General features: G+C 41.8%; 1 protein-coding gene across 3 annotated transcripts in view; it reads right to left on the bottom strand.

Moving 5' to 3' along the window:
• ATP2C1 (ATPase secretory pathway Ca2+ transporting 1) overlaps positions 1-24008 on the bottom strand; it is a 177417-nt gene that overhangs the window by 21313 nt on the left and 132096 nt on the right. For all 3 annotated transcript variants that reach the window (XM_088462799.1, XM_088462798.1, XM_088462801.1), the window contains exons 15-19: positions 11800-11889; positions 5528-5632; positions 1687-1843; positions 918-1088; positions 528-625 (exon numbers count right to left, since the gene is read on the bottom strand). In XM_088462799.1, the coding sequence (XP_088318925.1) occupies positions 528-625; positions 918-1088; positions 1687-1843; positions 5528-5632; positions 11800-11889 (621 nt within the window). The remainder of the gene's footprint in view (positions 1-527; positions 626-917; positions 1089-1686; positions 1844-5527; positions 5633-11799; positions 11890-24008) is intronic.

Below are 24008 nucleotides of genomic sequence, written 5' to 3'. Positions count from 1 at the left end.
TTACAATCAAAAAATATGATGAATTCCAACACTGAAAAGGGACATGTTGTGAAAATTATAGCATTACTCAGAGTGCAGTGTTTTGTACATATCAGTCAGTGACGTAACTACGGAGGGTGCAAGGGGTGCGGTTGCTATGGGGCCCGACGGCCCAGCAATCGCAGCCCCTACACCCTCCATTTGACGGGTACCCGCTGAGATTGTGTTACCAGCGGGCGCCCGTCTCCTTCTCTTCTCTCTCCCATTACAGGGGCCTTACTACTGGCGGCACTGCAGGGGGCATTACTTTTAGGGGCGTTATTACCAGGGGGCATTACTACAGGGGGCATTATTACTACTGGTTTTGAGGTTTTGTTTCACTCTTCATGTGAGACTTCCCCATCCCCTGGGTGCATACTTAGCAGTACCATATCGTAAGATGAATAACCCATTGTCACAGCAGAGTTCTTGGTCCCTCTATCCAGAGTGGGTAAATACATGGTCAGCAATCTACTTGTGAAAACACTTGTAACATAGGGTTTACTGACCTTTGGTACTATTTGGGAGAGCTGTTGAATGTCCATTGCATCCACCTCATCTCCAGAAAGAGATTGCAGGCCATTGGTATAGAAGCCTAGGCGGCTAGCTGTGGAGAGAAACAAATCACGCTTCTGATCTGATCAACTGTATTTCCCTTAATATGAGCCTAGAATGTGTCACATACAGACACGCTCCCTGTACATTAGAGGGTATAACCCACTAAAATAACAATAGATCAGGCGTTGTCACAGAAATCATACTGAAATTATCAAAGATCTCCATAATATTATTACACCCAAGAGGACTATAAAATTAATTAAACTGTGACAGTACATGCCCAAAGCCAAATTCTATGATAGGAAACAGAAGAAAACACATTACATGGTATCTTCGCTTACCAATGGCCACAGCTGTTTCCTGTGAATCTCCAGTGATCATTTTAATGGCTACTCCAGAGTGGATGAGCGTGGTCACAGCTTCCTTCACACCTGTCCGTGGAGGGTCAATTATTCCCACCAGACCCAGGAACGTCAGCTGCCCCAATTCTGGACCCGATGCCAGAGCAATAACTAAGGCAAGATGGAAAGGAAGATTTTGAGACAAAAACAAAATAAAATACTGGGACCCATTAGGAAAAGCCTGTTCAGCAGGTTCTTGGCTGCTACAGCCATACTAATGTACTATTTCTAGAACGCCTAGCTGCAGAGATTGTACTGCAAGTTGCATTGTATGGTACAAAGTTTTTATGTCAGAGACATTAATACATTCCTGAGTTTATGTTATTTATTTTATCCATTAGATCGTAAGCTCTCACGAGCAGGGCCCTCTACCCTCTTGTGCTTCCCCTTACTTATACCTTCATCTCCTCCTCACTACCCACTTGGGCACCTAATACTTGGTTGCTTATGCCCTGCTGCTTATTTGAGTGTTATGATCGCTAATGCAGCAATGTATATAATCCTTGTCCTGCATTGTACTGTACGTCACTGATTTCTTGTTCACTTATTTATGTACTTTGTAAGGCTCTGCGGAATCATCATGGCGCCATATAAAGGATGATAATAATAATAATACAGATCAGAACATGTACACGAAGTGCTTTTAATTGTTTAAATGCTAGTGTAGCACAGATTTTTCCCCAGGAAAACCTAACCTGTGGTTCCTTACCTCGTAGCCCAGCAGTGCCCATGTATGACGTCTCCTGATGGTACAACTCTCTCTGTTGTTGAGTGAGAGGCAAACTCTGGCCTTTGCTGTTGTATGTTGTGCAGTATCTAATTACTTGTTCATAAGCACCTTTCATGAAGCAAATCTCTGGTTTATCCTACAGAAATTATATAGGTATATCACCGTTAGATCCATCATTCTTACAGTTATGTTTTTTCCACTTGTGTGTGCATCTTGGATGTATATGGTGATTGTAAGTTTGTAATTAAAACAAAACAAACAAAAAAAAAAAAATCTACAAGTAATGAAATTATATTTGCCAAACCACAAACGATAGTGGAGATCACTGTTAGAGTCACAAATCCATATTATATAAAGTGATACAGAACACCTTGACAGCAAACAAACATTTTTATTTTTTTTTATAAACTGACCAGATAGGTAAGAATTGGCATTAAAAACTATTTACAAACAAAAGGTTTTCGGCAGGTGTGGAAAAAATGCTGCAAAGTAAGAATGCTTTAAAAAATATAAGTGTTAATAATTTATTTTTTATCAGTAAACCAAATGCAAAGTGAATGAACGGAAGAGATATCTAAATCAAATCAATATTTGGTGTGACCACCCCTTGCCTCCAAAGCAGCATCAATTCTTCTAGGTACACTTGCACACAGTTTTTGAAGGAACTCGGCAGGGAGGTTGTTCCAAACATCTTGGAGAACTAACCACAGATCTTCTGTGGATGTAGGCTTGCTCAAATCCTTCTGTCTCTTCATGTAATCCCAAACAGACTCGATGATTTTGAGATCAGGGCTCTGTGGGGGCTATATCATCACTTCCGGGACGCCTTGTTCTTTTCGCTGAATGTAATTCTTATTGACATTGGCTGTATGTTTGGGGTCGTTGTCCTGCTGCAGAGTAAATTTGGAGCCAATCAGATGCCTCCCTCATGGTATTGCATGATGGATAAGTACCTGCCCGTATTTCTCAGAATTGAGGAATCCATTAATTAATTGCATTTTGTTAATTGATAAAATAAACTATTAACACTTCTATTTTTTTAAAGCATTCTAAAGGTGCCCATACATCTTATTTCCGCCATCGTGCAACGCGATCGGAAATGCCGATCTGCCGGGTGGAAACGCCGGCAAACAACGATGTTCAGCGATCCGTCAAGGGATCGCTGAAATATTACATGTTAAATGTCCTCGATTTGACGATCGCGATAATTTTTGATCGCGATCGTCAAATCGGAAAAATCCAACATGTTGGATTTCTGCGATGCCGGGTTGCAGCATCGCGGGATTGCGGCAATCCATCGCAGATGGATGGGGCCAATTACTTTGCAGCATTTTTTCCACACCTGCCTAAAACTTTTGCACAGTACTGTACATACATATACACACGTGTGCATATGTCCTGCTTGATAAAAGAAAAAAACACCAACAAGCCTTTACACAAAATAGATCAAATAAATCACTCAATTTGAAAATATCCCCTCAATCATGGTGTTAAATTTGTTTTAAATTGCGTTGTTGATTTTTTTGCCTGAATGTGGATTTTCCCTTTAAGGGCCAAGTGCAACTTAATGTGCATACTGTGTGGTAAATTTCTTTACCGTGCGTAAATGCACTCCTGCTTTACGCGCAAGTCAATTGGAAAAGGCTTATTCCCGCAGTTATGCTGAATTTTGGTCTTGAAACCACCAGTGTTTAGTCTGGGGAAAAATGGGGAAAATCAGCCTGTACCCCAACAAAGTGCAAACTAATATTGGATAACAGAACAGATATCTAATAGTGGCCAAAAACAAAGTATTTGGGGCTGTTAAAAGGTGTCAAATGACTAATTTCTGATTTTTTTTATTTTTTAACAGTGAAAAATTATATGAAGGTTTTTCACCAAATGAAATGCTCTAGTTCAGGCCTGGCCAACCTATGGCTCTCCAGCTGTTGAGAAAAAGTCCCAGCATGCCATGCCACAGTTTTGGTATTAGGGTATAATAAAACTGTAGCAGGGCATGCTGGCACTTGTAGTTTCACAACAGCTTGAGAGGCACGGGTTGGCCAGGCCTGCTCTAGATCACAGGTTCTCAAACTCGGTCCTCAGCACCCCAAACAGTGCATGTTTTCCAGGTCCCCTCACAGTATCACAAGTGAAATAATTACCTCCACTGTGGATCTTTTAAAATATGTGTCAGTGAGTAATGAATACACCTGTGCACCTGCTGGGTGACATGCAAAACGTAAACTGTGTGGGGTCCTGAGGACAGAGTTTGAGAACCACTGTTCTAGATTAACTCTGGTGCATAAAAATAGATTTTTGTGTTATTTTAAACTGCTATTAAAAGGTGTGATAAAAACACCTGCAACTCCCACCTGCAAGCTTAAAAGCACGCGTCCCATCTATACAGCACCCCCATATACCTGTTCCACACCTTTTAACCCATTATTCTGCATTTTGCAGTATAATTATGACAAACATCACGTCACTATTGGCCAAATTATGCCAACTCAAAACGTTTAAGTGCCTAATTAACCATTAGGAGGAATGTTCAAGGGGTTTTGAACCAAGTCCTGACACTTAACTTAAAATAGGGATTTTCCCCAACTTTTCACCTGCTCGGCCTGCGAACAAAATCTTATGAAGAGTTAATGTGGGTTAGCTTGCAAAGCTAATTTAATAGCGAACAATTCATGCCCGGTCGGTTTAAGTCGCATTTACCGTCATAAATGGGATATCGCAGCTAAGTGAATTCCACCCTAAGGGTCTATAAGAAGAAGAAATAGGTTACAGTTTGAGGTTGAATGAACCAATGTAGGTTTGATTATGCCACCTAGTGGAATAGGTCTCATGCAGAAGTGCTTGTGTAAAGCTGGGCATCCACTATAAAAATTTTCTGTCAGATATCTGTCCAATCTGGCTGGTTGGAATGGAAACCTGGTAATGTATGGGAGCAAATGACAATCGCCCATTTTGCTCACAAACACTGGAAAATAGCCAAAAATGGTTGTTCTGACAAATTGGTTAAAACACAAACTTAACTAATTTGAACAATTTTTTTGTCTTTTTTTTCAGTGTTTAAAACCATTTAATCGACTGCCATTTGCTCCCATACATTACCAGTTTTCATTCCAACCAGTCAGATTGGACAGATATCTGACAGATAATTGTATAGTGGATGCCCAGCTTAAGCCTGGCCACTTGTTGCATTCTAGTTGTCTTACCCAACTGCCAAACTATATATCTGCAAGCAAAATATGGCCACATATATGCAGGTTCTGGTCAGTCGTTAGGCTGCATAAATAGATCTGAATGGAAAGCTGGCCACGTTAATGTACCTACCAGATCGGTCAATGGGGCATATGTATGAAGCTCTGGAAAGTGATAAAGTGCAGAGTGATAAACGACCAGCCACTCAGCTCCCAACTGTCATGTTACAGGCTGTGTTTGAAAAATTACATTTGGGAGCTGACTGGTTGGCCGTTTAAAACTCTGCACTTTATCACTTTCCAGAGCTTCATACATCTGCCCCAATGACACATACACAAATAGGAGTCAACAGAAGAATGTTATCTACGCTGCATGGTTAAATCAGAGTTTACTGTATACATGGCATAATGGCAAGCTGGTTAAAAGTGTCTCAACAGTTCCCACTTTTTGCCTGTATAATCAGATGGAAGACGCTTTAAGGATGATTACAGAAGAGAACTGTCACTATTATGCCTGGTCAGTAAAAGTGCACATGTTGACAGCTAGAAAGTCTGAACACAATCTGCCCATCATCTCCTAACTACAAACTTATATGAGACATTTTCTATAGGAGGAAAATACAGCTACATACCTGCTGGGTTCTGTGTAAACATTTCACAGCCATCCACTTCTGCTCAGAGCTGAATGGGTACTCTGCCTTCCGGATATAGTCAAATCGAAGACCCTCGAGGCCCATCTATATGCAATACCACACAAGTGACAATGTCCAAGACCAAAGTTAAAAACCTCAAAGACCAAATTAATAAATTTAATTCATTTATATATACAGTCATGCAAGTGGAAAGTTATAGATGAACATGTTACATCATCCAACTTAAAAAGCCCATTAGGATAGGCTATACATTCTTGGTTAGTAATGCTGCTTGAAACATACAGATTTGAATAAAAGAAATAACACCCATCTCAATATTAGGAATAATAAACAGATGCATTAACCTGCAGGCTAAGTACTTTGGGACAGTACACTGAAGTATAGGCAGGGAAGACATTCAGCGTGCGACACCGATGAAAAATGGTGGACAGCATCATCTGGCACTTATTGTAACATTCGTCTGGAGTGCGACATTGCCGCGGATAACACGAAAATGTTATCCTGTTTACACAAGTAACATCAGCGTTCGGACAGTGCAACGTTCCTTTGCTTCTAATGGGTACAGGAACAAACTAATATTATGCATGTGGAGAACACCTCACAAAGCAATGGATCCTGCATGCCTACAAGAAACGGTCCACAGTGGCGGTGACTTATGGTCTGGGGTACTTTCAGCTGGCACGCATTAGGACCCCTGATACATCTGCAGACAAGACTGACTGGCGGATGCAAACATCCTTTAGGATCATTTACACCCGTTCAGGTCATGCATTCGCTCAGACAGGAGCGGGGGCTCTCTCAGCACAACAATGCACCTCCGCACAGGTCCGTAGCCAACAGGTCATTGTTGCAGGAGCATTCCTCTGACTTTGTCATCATGAGTTGGTTCCCTAGTTCGCCAGATTTGAAACCAAAAGAACAGGTGGGATGCAGTACAACATGCAATCAATGGGAGGGTTCCATCACTGGCAAATAGGGAATTGTGGACTAGTGTTCATTCTAGCACCCTGCACCTGTCACAACCCGTGTAGTTCCGCTTTCCTACCTGGGGTGTCGCTCTCTGCTCTGGTGCTAGTAGCACCAGAGCAGAGAGCGACACGCCAGGCAGGAAAGAGGAATTGTACAGGTTGTGACAGATGCAAGGTGCTAGAATGAACACTAGTGGACCATTATTCAGAAGATATGGTGTACACTATTCTACACAGTACTTCAAAGAGCTCGTGGAGTCCATGCCCAGTCGTGTTGCTGATGTGATCCGATAATAAGGAGGACCTATCTATTACTACACAGGTATCTCAGTTTTTCTGGCATAAGTTTATTATACAAGCACAATGTACTCTAATAAATGGTAATTATACAATATCTTCATTATACTGCTTATTTTACAAAATATACATTATACTGGTTATTTTACAAAAATAACCAGTAAAATAAAATAACCAGTGAAATAAAAGCATAATACATATTTACCCTGCTGTAGAAAGCTTTCAATGCAAGTGTATAAAATAAAAACTGACATACAGCTAGGAGTGGGTTCTCCTTAGCTATATATTTAACTGCAAAATGCATTTTTTTCTCAGTGGTCACTAGGAGTCAATAATAACTTGAACAAACATCACCTTTAACACAGAACTGCATAATTCATCAGGTCATAGACAACAATTGGCACATACTACTAGCAGAATTGAGCCTGCAGCACTGAGTGCACCAGATAATGGGAAAAACACATTTTCATTACATAAGCACTAACATACTTGCCTACTTTTGAAAAAGCATTTCAGGGAGATTGTGAAAGCAGCACCTATGAGCGCAGTGGTAAAGTGGGCGTGTACTGCTACATCTGAGGGGCGTGTCATAAAATTTACTTTCTTCCAAATGTAAATGATCCCCAAAGCAGTTAGCAAGATCTAACTTTTTAATGAAAACATACTGATACTTTTCAGAAAATGCATATAGCCATAGGGATCACAGTACCTTATAACCAATGCAGGGAAATGATACTAATGATACCATTTGAATGTATATATCGATGGAGTTTCTTTGAAATAGCAGCTACATAATGGGGGTTAGGTGCAATCAGGGAGATTGCTGGACTCTTCAGGGAGTCAGGGATATTGCTACTATTTCAGGGAGTCTCCCTGACAATCAGGGAGAATTGGCAAGTATGCACTGTACCCTGATAAGTAAACTTCTGGGGTCAGGATAACTTTATAATAAACTGATATTTAATTATCTGAAACATAAATGCTAAATCAAGTACAATATACAATTCAGTGTTATTGTACTTACTATTTTATCATTCATGTTTTACATAAAAAATATCCATTTTACACATGCTGTCTTTAATATATTTCATTGAGATTAGGAACGCCCCCATCGGGAGCTGCACGCAGAATGTTTTGATCTGTCACGTATGTTTTAATTTCAATATATACAGTACTTTGCGTTATCTTTAATTATTCATGTTAACCCCATTTGTGCTTTAAACACAATCCATTTATTTTTATACTAACCTCACACAAAACTGAATTTTTGTACCTGCTGTCTGCACTTGTTTTTATTTTGGGAGGAGTGAGCCTATAATTGTTGTGAACTAGTGTGTGAAATAAGAACATGTATCCAAGTATATCATTTTTGCAACATTTTGGGATTATTAGATGGTTATTTAGCAGTCATACAGACAAATGATAAATGATGATGTCCTTACGACATCGTAATCGTACAATCGCTCAGTAATCAGCCGCAAATTGGGCATTTAAATGTCAAAAACGACCAGAGATGCGCGCGCCTGCTGGTCGTTTTCGACATCTATCACCACCCGAACATGCTGGTCAACCTGATGACGTCATCAGGTTGCCCATGTTCGGGGATGATTGATGTGCCTACACTGAACGATCAAGGCACTGCACCCCTAGGGAGATGACGGCACGATTACAATGTCGTAATCATGCCGTTGTCCCGGCATCTTGTCATGGATATGCACCTTAAGGGTGATAAGAAGATGCACATGAGTGCAGTGTTGCTGGGAGATTGGTTTGTGATTGATAAGTGTCCAGGCAAGAATAGTATTATGGAACCATTTATGATTAATATTTTCAAATCTTTTACATTTGTTGCTTGATTTAAAGCTCTATTGCTCACATATATCCAATACTTGATTATGTGTAATAATTTAGATATCTTGCAAGGTTAATATATCTATTTTTTCAAGTTTGTGCTTGAGTCACAACAATTTACGAACGGTGATAAAAATCAGTGATCACAAATATGCGATATAGCGCATATTTTACCCTAAAATGAGGACCGGGGACTCACTTTTACCAAATGGTGGGTCCCCAGGGACACGCTCTGCTGAGGCCAATCCCGTGGCTCCTGTGATGTCCCCTTGACCCTGCGGTCAATATAATGGCTCCTGTGAGGTCTCCCTGGCCCGTCCAAAAGCTGGGCTGCTGGGATCACTATAAAAAGTGGAGGAGCCAACCATTGATGCATTCATTCCTGGATGCAGCGGCTGCAGCAACCGGTGTATACAGGGAAGGAGGCTGCGCCATATTAAGAAGGCGGCTCCGGCACCCGGCGTATTGAGAAGGCGGCTCCGGCACCCGGCGTAATGAGAAGGCGGCAGAGCAGCTATGCATCCTCTTCTGGCTCTACATACACTTTCCCCGTCGGCCACTCTCTCCCGACTGCAAAAGCAGCATGGTTGCCCCAACCTGTTGGTGGTGCCGGGCCCTTCCAGCAGCCTGCGCTCTATCCTGGACTCCTTCAAGAAAGCTCTTTGCACACAGGAAGCCGAGGTTGCAGCTCATGCTTAATGAGACGTTTCTGGTGACAGGGGTGGGTTCTCCCAGCAAGAAGGCGGTAACTATCAGGGCCCAGTTCTGCCTGCCCCTAACCCCTTCAATGCACCAGTACTGCCCCAACTGCCATCTACTCTTACCCCCCACCTTAACTCCGGCATTGCCTGCCCCTAACCCCCTCCTTGTCCCCAGTACTGCCCTAGCTGCTATCTACCCTAACTTCCTCATTGCCGCCTGTACTTCCCCAGCTGCTATCTACCCCAACTTCCTCCTTGCCCCCAGTACTTCCCAAGATGCTATCTACATTAACTTCCTCCTTGCCCCCAGTACTGTCCCAACTGCTATCTACCCTTACGCCCTTCCTACCCCAGTACTGCCTGCCCCTTACCCCCTCCTTGCCCCCAATACTGCCCCAGCTGCTATCTACCCTAACCCCCTCCCTGCCCCCAGAACTTCCCCAGCTGCTATCTACCCTAACTTCCTCCTTCCCCCAATACTATCCCAGCTGCTATCCTAATCCCCTTCTTTCCCCCAGTACTACCCCAACTGCCATCCCCCCTTATTTTGCTACCCCTACTGCCACATGCCCTTACCCCTATATATCCCCTATGCCCCAACTGCTCCCTGCCTCAGCACCCAGCTCTACCCCAACTGCTACCTGCCCTTAACCCCCTCTACCCCAACTGTTACCTGCCCCCAGCATTGTCCAAGATGACACCTGACCCCCACCCCCAGCACTGCCCCAACTGTTGCGGCCCTCAGCCCCCTCTCTGCCCCAGCACTGCTCCTTTTGGCTACGTGAGATCAAAGCAATGTTCTGTACTGAAAATATGAGAGCGACTTCCCATGGTGTATGTGTAGGGCATGTGGGATGGACTGCTACTATGTGGGGAGGAATATGGGGAGCTCAAAAGCATAATTTTGGATGGTACCCAGAAACAGTAGGACCCCAATATTTTAAAGTGAGGGGTCCCTGAGACCCACATTTTTTCACGTAGCGCGATCACTAAAGCATAATTCTGCAGTATTGTATTAGGTACAGAGATAAAATGGCTGCATCAGCCCATCACACATACTCTGACTGATGACGACGTAAACCACAAGTTTGTTATCCCTTTGTCAGCTGTCAGTCAGTTCAGCCTGGCCACTACCTAATTATCCACAGAATCACACCCCAAAGGCTACTATATTATGAGAAGATAAAATGCCTCCGAGAACAAAAAGGAGATTACGTGGTTGATGTATCATTAAGTGAAGAGAGTGGATAAGTGGACCAGTGGAGAAGTTGCCCATAGCAATCAATCAGCTTTGAGGTAGCATTTATCAAGTACATTCTATAAATGATAGGTAGAAGCAGAGTGGTTGCTATGGGTAAATAGTTCACTTCTCTGCTATTTTCAGTGCTTGATGCATCAAAACCTACAAGAGAAAATAAAAAGCTCTACAATTTCTGAAAGCACACAGGATTATACATCCTTAGTTAATATTTACATTAGGCATATAAAATAAAAATAGGAAAAATTGATTAATGTGCTTTTACTGCATTGTGTGTTCAATATACCATCGTACATTTTTTTCACAAGATGAAAAATAGGAAACTTGCGGCTCAAACTTTGCTGAACCATAATTGTCCAGCAGTGTGCCCTAGAATTATAGAGCCACAGGCTACCCTGCCTCTAACATATAAAAGCAGAGACACGACTGAAGCAGGGAAAGAAACATTATGCACCCTCCAAAAATCACACATTGCTATAGCGGAGGGCGGCATTTTTAAATGTATTGGCAGCTATTGCAACATTAAGTGCTGTTCTCAGATTTCAAAAGCCATAGTTTCTCCACAATATATTGGGATAAAAGGCCACTTTTAAGAGTGTTTAAAATTATGGCTAGGCTCAGGCATCCATCATTTGTTCGTCTTTTTATAGAAAACTGCCAAGATCACCTTGCCACGTCTATACCCTGTGCTACAGTCCAACTTATCATCCATTATCAGGCAGAGAGCACTCAGGCCCAGCCAGTTCTCTGCCATCCTAAATTATCAGTTTTGGTGATATTATCTACTTTGTCCTTTGGTAGATAAATGACACACAGCTTGCCAGGTGGCACACAGCCACAAAAAAATATGCCCGTGCAGACAAAGGATGCTACTTTGCTCACACAATAGGTATAAAAGAAACATGCTTTCATAACTAAAAATGAAAAAAAAAAAAAAATCAGTTTAGTTAAGTTCCTAAGCCTTTTATGGAACATATGGGTTACAAGACTGCAAATATTCTTTAGTTATCGTTGTATTAAATCCACAAACACACATGTTTACCGTTAAGTGAAAAAATTACTTTGTTCAGTATTCAAAAAGTAGAACTATTGATCAAATTAAATATATCAATATTACGTATGGCCAATGTAGAGAAGCTATGCATTATATCTCATTACAGAAAAATACTAATTTACCTTCATAGAGAGAGCAATTAAAGCCCCTTCGGTTGGCTTGCCCATTAATGTGGTATTCCTTATTTCAGCATCATTACACACACAGCCTGCCTGGAAGAAAAAAAAAACAGAAAATATTACAATAAATATAAACTGAAATATAAAGCCATAAATCTACTGGGATGGATTTAAGAGCAAACAGATATAGTAGCAAAGAAGGTGCAATTTGGTCCTGGAACAAACTATGTTGTAATGCAAGGGGTGCAAATGCAGTTACATTTTTTAACATGCTGGGAAAATACGGACTGCTTTTGCATGTAGCGAACACAAACTGGCCAGTTTTATTGTTACAGTGAAATTTAGAAATAAACTAGGACACACCTGTTCCCAACTATTGCAGAGTTTAAATCTGCCCCCCAAAAAAAGAGAGAGAAAAAGAGGGTCCATACATAAAAAAAAATAAAAAATTCACAGATTCCTCATCTTCCCCCAAATTTAATGATTCTCTGATCCACCAATACGCGCCCTAACATTGACGATATGTACCAGTAATTCACAGATAATTTTCACCAAAGAATTGATCTGCCAATTGTGAAAGACTCATAATTTTACTAGTAACAGTCTGCAAATCGGCTGATACCATACACAGCCATAGTCTACAGCCCTGTCTGGTGAGTGAAATCAAACATGTTGTACAACCTGATTTACAGATCCCTATCACTTTTTGGTCTGAATCGGCAATCGAACCCCCATACATTCCCGAAATATCTTTTACACAATCATCTGCGAAATGCAGAATTGTCTCATCTGACTGTTGATGTATGGGCCTCCTAACTTCTGTAGTAGTAAAAAAAAAAAAAAAAAGTGGGTAGCAAGACCATACAATCAAAATATGACTGACAGCAGATATGTAAAACCCAAAAGAATACTGCAGGCTAATATGAGTGGGTATAAGAAAACATAACTACAGTTTAAGAAGGGCTGCATTTCTTGTTTTCAAGGGTATAGACACGTTCAATTGGGTAAAAAAGTATTATCTAAGCTAACCTCTGATTACCACAATGTCGACTTAATTATAGGCTTTGTTTATTGCATTCATAAGTCTTTGAAGTAATTTTATCACCCCATAGTATGGAGATAAATTTTTTGAAAAAGAACCAACAGAGGAGCCCCCAAATCGTTGGCGAAATGCGTTTGCTCCACTGCATAGAATGTCCTGAAAGTTTAAACCATCTGGTTTTGCCAATTTATTTATCACCCCATAGTATGGAGATACATTTTTTGAAAAAGAACCAACAGAGGAGCCCCAAATCGTTGGCGAAATGCGTTTGGTCCACTGCATAGAATGTCCTGAAAGTTTAAACCATCTGGTTTTGCCAATTTATTTTTTATATTATACATCATCTTTACTCTATTATTAGTTATTATTTAATCTATTATTCCATATTATTTAATATTCAATGTTACTTGTTATTACTACTCTCATTCATTAATTACTTGCCATTTCAAACTTTATCCACAAGTTGCACTATCAAAGTTTTCGATTAGCACCCACCATAACCAGGTTTACACATACCCAACAGCTTTTTCCTAGCAGTAAATAATATTTTACATTTATTCTCATACTTCTCCATTAAAAGACTCACATTTCTATTCAATTACTACATTTCTGCCAACCATTTACAAATGTTTTTACGCACTACTTGTCCCCTACTCCGTTCATTCACAATACTATGAGTGAAATAGATTTCACCTAATTCATTACTTCTTTCTTAAATATATCAAAATCCCGACCTACATGTCTGTACTCCTCTCACTATTAAGGCTACCACACCTTTCTTGTTTTCTCTTTTTGTGTTTTTATGATCTTTTAAAGATTAAATATTGGCATTGATTTTATCTATATACTTAGTGATTATTTGGGAGCGCTGTGATTGCCATTTTGTTTCTATATGTCTGTGAGAGGACTATCCTCTTTTTCTATACAGCTGCTCATATTATTATTGGATATTAGCACTCCAAGTAGCTACATTTCTAGTAATTATATTAACTACTCATTTTTTCCTATATATGACTAGAGATCAAGTTAGTGCACACACAGCACCCATACTGCAGACCTGCATTCATAACCTGAATTATAATAGATTTTCAAACTATACATAAAGAAAAATAAAATACTAGAAAACTGTCAAATAAGTTGACTAACTGCTGAATAATTCTCATTAGGGAACATAACCGCTGAAAAGAGTGAGGGCTACAACAATTTTTCATTTCTTTTCTAATAGTCAGAGAGTTGTGAACTGGACTGGAGGGGCAGCAAACAACCCTTCGAGCTGTAGCTTGATGTTCCTGACCTTTAGAAAGGTGAAGCAACGGAGAAGGGACATTTCATTTATCACGTAAACCGGAAGCAAATAGAAAAATAAATCATTCCATAAATGTATGCACTACAGTAAGAAATGCTGATGCTGTCCATCACATTTATTGCCTACTCATAATAATTTTATACTGTAAGTTGTACTTTGACAGACAGAGAATAGTAACTTTCACTCAGCAACTATTATAGATCATCAGCATGTAAATCATGTGTCTTAAGCTGGGTACACACTAGGTCGCCCAAATTTAAAGATTGGTGAGTGCAGGGGGGCGTGGCTTGGCTGCCGATTGGGTAGGATGCGAGGCTCAGGAGCTCCTGCCTTATTAAATACCGGAGGCCCCTTCTCACCCCTACTTACCTTGCCTTCGTGGGGCTTCTGCTCCTGGACATCCCCGCTGCAGCCGGATCGTTTCCCGGTCCCCGCTGGTGGTGTCCGGCGCTGGGGCCCGTGTGCCGTGCTGAAGCCACGGCCTGGATTTGTTCCCGCCGCCGGAGCGGCCTGCTGCTGCAACTTACCCCCGGGAGACTTCTTCCTCCGAGTCCCGCTCTCTAGTGCCGGATTCAAACACCCGGCGCTGCGTGTGCTCCTGGTGGGGACTGGCTGATTCCTGCTGCTGGGGGCTGTGAGGGAGCACGGTGCTCTGATAAGCCTGGGGCTGTCTCAACCGGAGGGTGAGAATCCAGCTCACCAAGCACTGACTTCTGCTGGGCTGTGCTGCTTCCCTTATAAGCTTCACCATCTTGCCTCCCCCCAAACCCGTGGTTCATGCTTCACTGCTGGAGTGATTTATTTTGTTCTGACAGGCACCATCACCTGTCAGCTTATTATACTGGTGACACTGCTGGCCAGGTCACTAATTTTGGAATCTTCTCCTGTGTGATTGCAGTCCTCATATTAACCATGAGGAATCCTAATTTTGCTGGACTTGGTTAAATATTATAAAGAATATGTTCTTTGATATAATGTGAATTACAAGCCATCTATTGGTCGTAGTATATATTGCAAGACCAAAGTGATTGAAGATCCTCGGTTGTGATTTTGGCCCTTTGACACTTTATTCTGAAGAATGGATAAATACGTGGCTTCAACACCCGCTCCTAAAAATCAGCGGGGTAAAAGTGGAGCCAAACGTGTGGACTCCAGCTTGCAGCGTACTGAAAACGTTCCTACGACTCCTGACTCTAATGCCACCCCTTCAGCTTCGGACTCTCTGGTATCCCCCGTTCCTTTATCGTATGCGGAGGTGGTCAGAGCCATTCAAGAAACTGTTGGACCGTTATTATAAACACAAGCTGACAAATTTATGGGCGCAGCAGCGGACATAAAATCTCAATTGTCCTCTATGTCCCATCAAATCTCTAAAAATGAAAATCGTATCGGGGCTAATTTTCATGACATTGCGGAGTTAAAACAGCAAGTGTCCTCACTTACTACCACACAGCAACAGTTGCTCTCCAAGGTCGACGACCTTGAAAATAGGTCGCGAAGTAATAATCTACGTCTGATGGGCCTGAGCGAATCTATCAGAGGCCCGGATATTGCTAAATTTCTACTATCGGACCTTCCTGAGCTCCTTGGCATTTCAGAAGAATTACTGCATATGGAGATTGAACGAGCACATCGTTTAGGCCCTTTTCGTGACTCTCATAACACCAGGCCACGTGCAGTCATCTTCAAGTGTCTAAATTTTCGCCATAAGGAACTCATTTGGTCTACAGCCAAAAAGAAGGGCCCTCTTGCCTGGGATGGCAAGCGTATCTCTATTTTCCAGGACTACTCTGCAGAGGTCTCTAGAGCTCGCAGAGAGATGTCTCCGGTTTGTGCTCAACTTATTCAAGCTGGTAAACGATTTGCTCTTCTATATCCGGCTCGGCTACGAGTATTAACTTCACAAGGTCCTAGAGACTTCACCAATGTAGCTGATGCGCAGGCTTATCTTCAGGAAGAGGATGGCGCCGCACCGTCCTCAGATATGGATCAAAATACTTGAGTATATTGTTACGTAATATATATGCTTTGCTTTTATTGCCTAATATTTTAAATGGTTGGTCGGCGTTCGATCCCTCATTTATTTGGATTACATTTTTCTTTGTATAGTCCACAATTGATCGTTTTTGGCTCACTGTACCTAGACTGCCTTCACAGATACGTCTGTCCACGTATAGGTATATGCTTATATATATATATATATATATATATATAACACACTTCTACTTATAAGCATTATGCCTTTTACATTACACGAATCTAACATATTGGTTTTGAATATATTATTGATTGTAACCTTTATCTTCTTTGGAAGTGTATTCTCTCAATTTTGCTGTTCCGATTTAATATTGGTCTATTAGTTCTCAATATTTGTCATGTTCTATAACTATGTCCACTAGATGTTGACGATGCTTCTATTTTTCAATTACATGTTTTCTATTTCTGTGTTTTTTATTTTCTTTTTTCCTTTTTTGTCCGTTTTTATTTTTCTTAGTTTATTTCCCAATTTTTTTTATGTTTTTGTTGAGGGCCCTGGTGCAGTGTATGGTCTATTTCTGCTCACTATTAGATGTGAAATATGTATACTTTTTCAGATTTATATCCTGTCCAATTTGAATTATGTCGGAACTTAAATTGTGTTCCTGGAATGTGGATTAACTCTCCTGTGAAACGGAAGAAAATACTTTTCTATCTTAAAAAAATGCAAATAGATATAGCATTACTGCAGGAGACGCACCTGACAGATAGCGAGGTTGTTAAATTGTCTTCACTGGGTTTTACATTGGTGGCGCATGCGTCTTACAACTCCAAGGCCAGAGGGGTAGCGATACTGGTCAGGAAAGATTTATCTCCCCAGGTTCAATCTAATATAGTCGACCCTGAAGGCCGATATGTTATTAGCAATATATCTATTTTGTCTGAGACTCTGGTGCTTTGTAACATTTATGCTCCCACAGCTTATTCTAAAGTTTTCTTCCGGAGATTGTTAGCAAAGTTATACCCATTCACTGATTCGCAGTTATTGGTGGGCGGGGATTTTAATTTAACGGTATTACCTGCTATGGATAAATCTAATAACCCTAAACGGATTCCCACTCCTCCGAAATTAGGTTTACAATTTTTTATTTCTCAATTGGGTTTAGTGGATAGTTGGAGGATGCATCATCCTACTGGTACCTTGTCCCGTATCGACTATATTTTGCCGACCAAATTTTAATTTTCTAAAGTATTAGGTACAGGGATTGCACCTATATGTTTATCTGATCATGCACTTATATGGTGCACTATTGCAACTTCAGTAGATGTGGGATCTTGTCGCCAGTGGTGCTTCCCATCATACCTTTCTTCCTCCATAAAATTCCGGAATATGATAGAAGCGAAGTGGCAGGAATATGTTCATGATAACCGGGAACATGTTTCTGACCCTTTATTGTTTTGGCAGACGGCAAAGTCTGTTTTGCGTGGAGAAATTATTTCTTATGTTTCCAAATTTAGGAAAGATATTTCAGCTTTATATCTGCAATCCCAGGAAAGATTAACTGCCGCTTATGTAAATTTTAAATCCTCCCCATCCCCTAGTAATAAAGACGCTTATATACAGGCAAAGATTCAGTTTGAAGAGGTGTTGGCACAACAGTCGACTCGACATACCTTCTCTACTAATTTTCAATTTTATAAGCATGGGAACAAATCTGGTCGACTTTTGTCTAATTTAGTGAGGATCACACGCTCTTCCACTGTAGTCTCTGCTTTGAAAAAGCCGGATGGTACTCTAATTTATAAAGGGAAAGATATAAATGAAGCTTTTAGAGACTTCTATACCTCTCTTTACTCCCAAGGTCCTATTGATGAACTCCAAAAAGCTACTTCTTGGACAGATATTTCCACTCCTCGTATTTCTGAAGAACAGGCTGAGTCCTTGCTTGCTCCAATTACTAAGGAAGAAGTCCTTAAGACTATTGTGGGATTGAAGCCTCTTAAGGCCCCGGGGCCGAACGGTCTTTCCGGGGAATTCTACAAATCATTAACTAAGAGTAACTGACACATTGTGTTTGGTCTTCAATTCCATCTTGAAAGAGCGTAGATTACCCTTATATTTTAACTCTGCAGTTGTCAGAGTTCTGCCCAAACCCAATCGAGATCCGGAGGATCTGGGATCATATCGTCCAATATCACTGCTGGATGTCGACTACAAATTGTTAACTAAAATCTTGTCGGATAGTTTGAAATACATTTTACCTACTATTGTTTCCAATGACCAGACAGGATTTATCATGGGTCGCCATTTGGTAGTTAATATTCAGAAAGTGCTGGCAGCCGTACAAGCTCTTGGTTTCTCAGGTGGTCCTAGGTCTCAGGCTATAATTTCTATGGATGCTGAAAAGGCTTTTGACCTTGTCACTTGGGACCACCTGTTTGAAGCATTGAAGAGATTTGGATTCCCTGATGAGTTTGTGTCAATATTACAAACGTTGTATCGTGACCCAATTACGCAGGTTTCTCAAATGGTTACTTGTCTACCCCTTTTGAAGTTCAGAAAGGCACTCGACAAGGTTGTCCTCTCTCACCCGTTATTTGCACTGGCCCTGGAGCCTCTTGCGATAGCCCTTCGTCTGCATGAGGGATTTCTATTGGAAAAGCAATGTTGAAGGTGTGTCTCTTTGCGGTTGACATGCTCTTGTTTGTGTCAGATCTCAAACTCTGTTCCTGCTATTTTGGAATTACTGTCTCAATTTGGTTCTTTTGCTGGGTATAAGATTAACCTACATAAATCGGAGGTCCTTTATATGCATGATTCAGGGTCCCCGCCTTTGTCTCTTTCTGCTATATGCTTGGATCATTTTCGATTGGCTCAGCAAACTATAAAATATCTTGGAATCTATATCCCGGCTAATATCTCTAAGTTGTATACAGTTAATTTCACCCCAGTGATAGCTGACATAACTAAACTATTGGACATTTGGCGACACCTTCCATTATCTCTCCTGGGAAGAGTTGCATTGTAGAAATATGTCATATTTCCTAAACTGGCCTATCCTATACAAATGTTGCCAATAAGATTAGCCAGTTTCGATATTACTCAAATTACTCGCCTATTTTTTAAGTATTTATGGAGGGGTGGGAAACCACGTATATCTAGAGCTAAGATGTATTTGGGGAAACCTGATGGTGGATTAGCTGTTCCGCATGTCTCTGCATTCACCAATGCAGTATTTTTTCAATATATACGTGATTGGTTGACGGGTTGTGAAAATATACCCATAAATCCCTGGAGGAAGAAATAGCTTCTCCCTATTCTTTGTCTGCTCTACTTCATACTCCCAAATCACATCTCCCACCATTGATACGAAATAATATTCTATTTTTTGACACTTACCTAGTCTGGTTACAAATAAACCGAAAGCTTCACAGGCACCACACTGTATCTCAGTATAACACGTTCTGGGGTAATCCTATGTTTATTCCTGGCTTGGAATACGCTGAATACCTGGTCTGGAGGGTGAGGGGTATCGCTGCCATTCGTGATGTGTTTGATCCAAGGGGCCAAATGTATTCTTTTCAAGATTTGAAATCTAAATTTTTTTCTTACTATTAGAGATTTTTTTTATGTTTCTGCAACTTCGTCACTTTATACAATCTTTACCCCCTACTATGTTGAGGGAGGGAGATGATGATATTTTACGGCCCATATTTAATTTATCCAATACTGGGTATTACAAGACATGGTTGTTATACCCCTACTTGCTTTCTGCGACAGCTGAGACTCTGTGGGAGAGTTGCATCCAACATTGGTCCTCAGAAATACCACAAGTAGACTCCCCCAATGTTTTATTAAAGCATACTGAGAAGACTTTAAGAATTCTCCATTCAGCTATTTGGCAGGAAGTGCATATTAGGACCATTCATAGGGCATATATGTCCCAGAGTCAGAGGAAACATGTTGTTGACGAGGAGTCAGGCTGCTGCCCGAAGTGTAAATTTTCACAAGCTACTTTCTTTCATAATAAGTGGGAAAATTAGAAAGTTTTGGGATAAGATTATGGTATTTATAAATAAGATATGCGCATTACATCTTATGAAAGACCCATTGGCTATGTTATGCGCTAATTTTATAAATTGGGACCTGCAAGGTCGTAAGATGGAATTATTGCCCTTTCTTACGATAGTGGTAACTGTGGCAAAGAAAGCTAACCTTCGTAACTGGACAGTTTCCACAGCACCATCTCTTCAAGCAGTTAAAACCATATTGCTACAAATACTTTATTTTGATAGAAGAGCAACTATACCTGATGTTGAGAAGGGGGTCGTTCGCTTTTACGCTAAATGGGGTGTATATATCGACTCCCTGGATTCTGATGTTAGAACTCATATAATGAGATTATTTGAGACTACGAATTGGTCTCTACTTCGTAATTTGGAGTGATGTTGTATATTTATATTTAGATATATTTACGGGTCAGGGGATAAGATTCTTTGTCTCCTGTAGAGGAACAATGATATTTCCTCCAGGGTAGGAGTATCCGATCAATGGAAAGGGAACAAGCTGCACCAGGGTTCGGGGGGGAGGGGGTGTATTTGTTTATTTTATTTTACTTTATACATATATAATTTGTTTTTGTTTTCTGTTATTATGGTTTTATTTGAATTATATATTTTGTCTCTGTGCTTATGTTTAACAGTCATTTTTGACTAGCTATATCCTACAGACAGAATGTATTTGTTTGACGTTGCACTTGAAATGTATTTGGTTGTACAGATTATAGTTCTGTATATATGTGTATATGGATTTATGTAATATATCTGATGTTTGTATAGATATACATATACATGTATGTTTGCACTTATGAGTATATAAAATAAAAATAAAAAATTGTTTTGGGAAAAAAAAAAGATTGGTGAGTGCAAACACACTTACCAATCGTTTGGCTGATGTGTCTGCACTGACATCACAACTGGGTGGGTATTTCAATTTGTCTGCCTAGTTGAGTGTCAGTCACAGGCAGGTCCCTGCAGCAAGTGTATCAGCAGTCGGCGGGTCGCCCGTACACAGCCATACGTGCTAATATACCCCTAAGATATATAGGCATCAGCTGTGCTGTAGGGCAGATGCAATAGGTCTGTGAACATCATTGTTCACAGACATATCGACTGTACACACTTATAGATATATCGGCCATTCAATGGAACAGGCATAGCGAGGCCAGAGAGAGAGATGCACACGGCAGCGGGGAGCGAGGCCAGAGAGAGATGCACACGGCAGCGGGGAGCGAGGCCAGAGAGAGATGCACACGGCAGTGGGGAGTAAGGAGAGAGCAGAGAGCGAGAGAGCGCAGAGCGAGAGAGCGCGAGCAGAGAGCGTGCAGAGCGAGAGAGCGCGAGCAGAGAGAGCGCGAGCAGAGAGAGCGCGAGCAGAGAGAGCGCGAGCAGAGAGAGCGCGAGCAGAGAGAGCGCGAGCAGAGAGAGCGCGAGCAGAGAGAGCGCGAGCAGAGAGAGCGCGAGCAGAGAGAGCGCGAGCAGAGAGAGCGCGAGCAGAGAGAGCGCGAGCAGAGAGAGCGCGAGCAGAGAGAGCGCGAGCAGAGAGAGCGCGAGCAGAGAGAGCGCGAGCAGAGAGAGCGCGAGCAGAGAGAGAGAGAGAGAGCAGAGAGAGAGAGAGAGAGCAGAGAGAGAGAGAGAGAGCAGAGAGAGAGAGAGAGAGCAGAGAGAGAGAGAGAGAGCAGAGAGAGAGAGAGAGAGCAGAGAGAGAGAGAGAGAGAGCAGAGAGAGAGAGAGAGAGAGCAGAGAGAGAGAGAGAGAGAGCAGAGAGAGAGCAGAGCGAGAGAGAGCAGAGCGAGAGAGAGCAGAGCGAGAGAGAGCAGAGCGAGAGAGAGCAGAGCGAGAGAGAGCAGAGCGAGAGAGAGCAGAGCGAGAGAGAGCAGAGCGAGAGAGAGCAGAGCGAGAGAGAGCAGAGCGAGAGAGAGCAGAGCGAGAGAGAGCAGAGCGAGAGAGAGCAGAGCGAGAGAGAGCAGAGCGAGAGAGAGCAGAGCGAGAGAGAGCAGAGAGAGAGAGAGCGCAGAGAGAGAGAGAGCGCAGAGAGAGAGAGAGAGCGCAGAGAGAGAGAGAGCGCAGAGAGAGCGCAGAGAGAGAGAGCAGAGAGAGAGCGAGCAGAGAGAGCAAAGAGAGTAGAGAGAGCAGAGAGAGAGAGCAGAGAGAGAGAGAGCAGAGAGAGAGCGAGCAGAGAGAGAGAGCGAGCAGAGAGAGAGAGCGAGCAGAGAGAGAGAGCAATTAAGGGTTTTGGCTATCATAAAATGTGTGGACATACAGAGGCATAACCCTGTCCACCACCACCAACTGAACTTAGGGATGACAGGAGCACAATTTACTTAAATGTAATAATTTTTGCTGAACATCTCCAAAAGAAAACTTTTGGCCTAGGGGTTCCCCCAAAAAATTCTGGTACTCTAGGATGGCGTGATTCAAGAAAGTTTGGGAACAACTGTCCTACATGAATAGCGAACACCGATTAAAAGTCATCATCTGCCCAGGTAGGATCAATTTCTTTAGAGGTCCCCCACGGCAGAGAAACCACCATATAGGTAAAGGCAACTCTCAAGCCGACTGGCATGAACCTGCGAGGGCCATGGGGTCCACAAAATTATGGCTGTACCGGGCACCAAAAACACAGGCACGAATTAGACAATTTGCCAAAATGCAAACAAAATCTGTAATCACACAGTGGCCAGATATAATCTACCCCTCCTATTATAGACCCAATGCTTTCAGGTTTGGCCTCAAGAATTACAGTATCAGCAGCAAATGTTTTTTTATGGTCTTAGCTTTCCCTACAAGGAAAAATACCTCCATCATTATCACTACTGTGACCGGATGACCTTGCCACGCAACGCGATCAGAGATTAGTTTTGATCCTAACTGGATCTTGGGGTATCAGGGATTCCCTCTTACTGTTAAGTAATCGCCTGTTTCTGACCCTGCCCACTGCGTTGTGGTCATGTAACATTGCTGCCACCTCCAAACACCTACCATCGGCGCTTGGAACCACTGAGGTACACCAAGGCTCCTACACTGGCACCTGGAACCACTTCTCCCAAGCTCCTACCATCGGCACATGGAACTGCCTCTGCTGTGTATGCATATATCCAAGCTGCGGCCACACCTCCTGATTGGTGTCGGCTGATACCCACTGAATCCTCACATAGGACCAGACTCTGAAGGGTAGATGGCAGAGGGCTTGAGCTTGGAGACACTGGGCTCAATTCAGAACAACCAGAGAACGGAATAGCATTTGGCGCAATTCTATTGTCGCAGGATTCAGAAGTCGTTCTAATGGCAAGATGTTTATTGCTCAAATAGTCTTCAAAAAGACTCTTCCCTTTGGCGTGGGGGAGCTGGTTCGAGATGGGGACCTGGCCACAACTACAAACACTCTACGAAAAAAAACAGACTTTTTTTGCGTCTGGACAAAACCGTTGTGTCTGAAATAGGCCTAATGGTGCATACACACGATCAGATTTTTCCTTCAGATATGAACGATAACGATTTAAAAATCGTTCAGTCGTTCATATCTGAAGGAATATCGTTCATATCTGACATGCCTGAACGATCGATCAACGATGCGCGTTCCCGTTTGTCAGATAACGATATCTGACATCTGATGGGTTTGCAGTCAGACTTGGACGATTCCATTCATTTTAATGCAGTCAAAAATCGTTCAATCGTTCAAATAGTTCAAAACTTTGGTAAAATCGTTCAAATCGTTTAATCGTTCAGTCGTTCATCTGACAAATCTGACAAGTCTGACAAATCTGACCGTGTGTACGCTCCATTAGACTGTACCCCATTGGGACCCTTATAATGAATCAGCGCGAT

Source organism: Taudactylus pleione, unplaced genomic scaffold, assembly GCF_031769625.1.
Source record: "Taudactylus pleione unplaced genomic scaffold, aTauple2 ptg000053l, whole genome shotgun sequence".
NCBI classification, from domain to species: Eukaryota; Metazoa; Chordata; class Amphibia; order Anura; family Myobatrachidae; genus Taudactylus; species Taudactylus pleione.
This window is presented reverse-complemented; position numbering and strand designations above follow the sequence as displayed.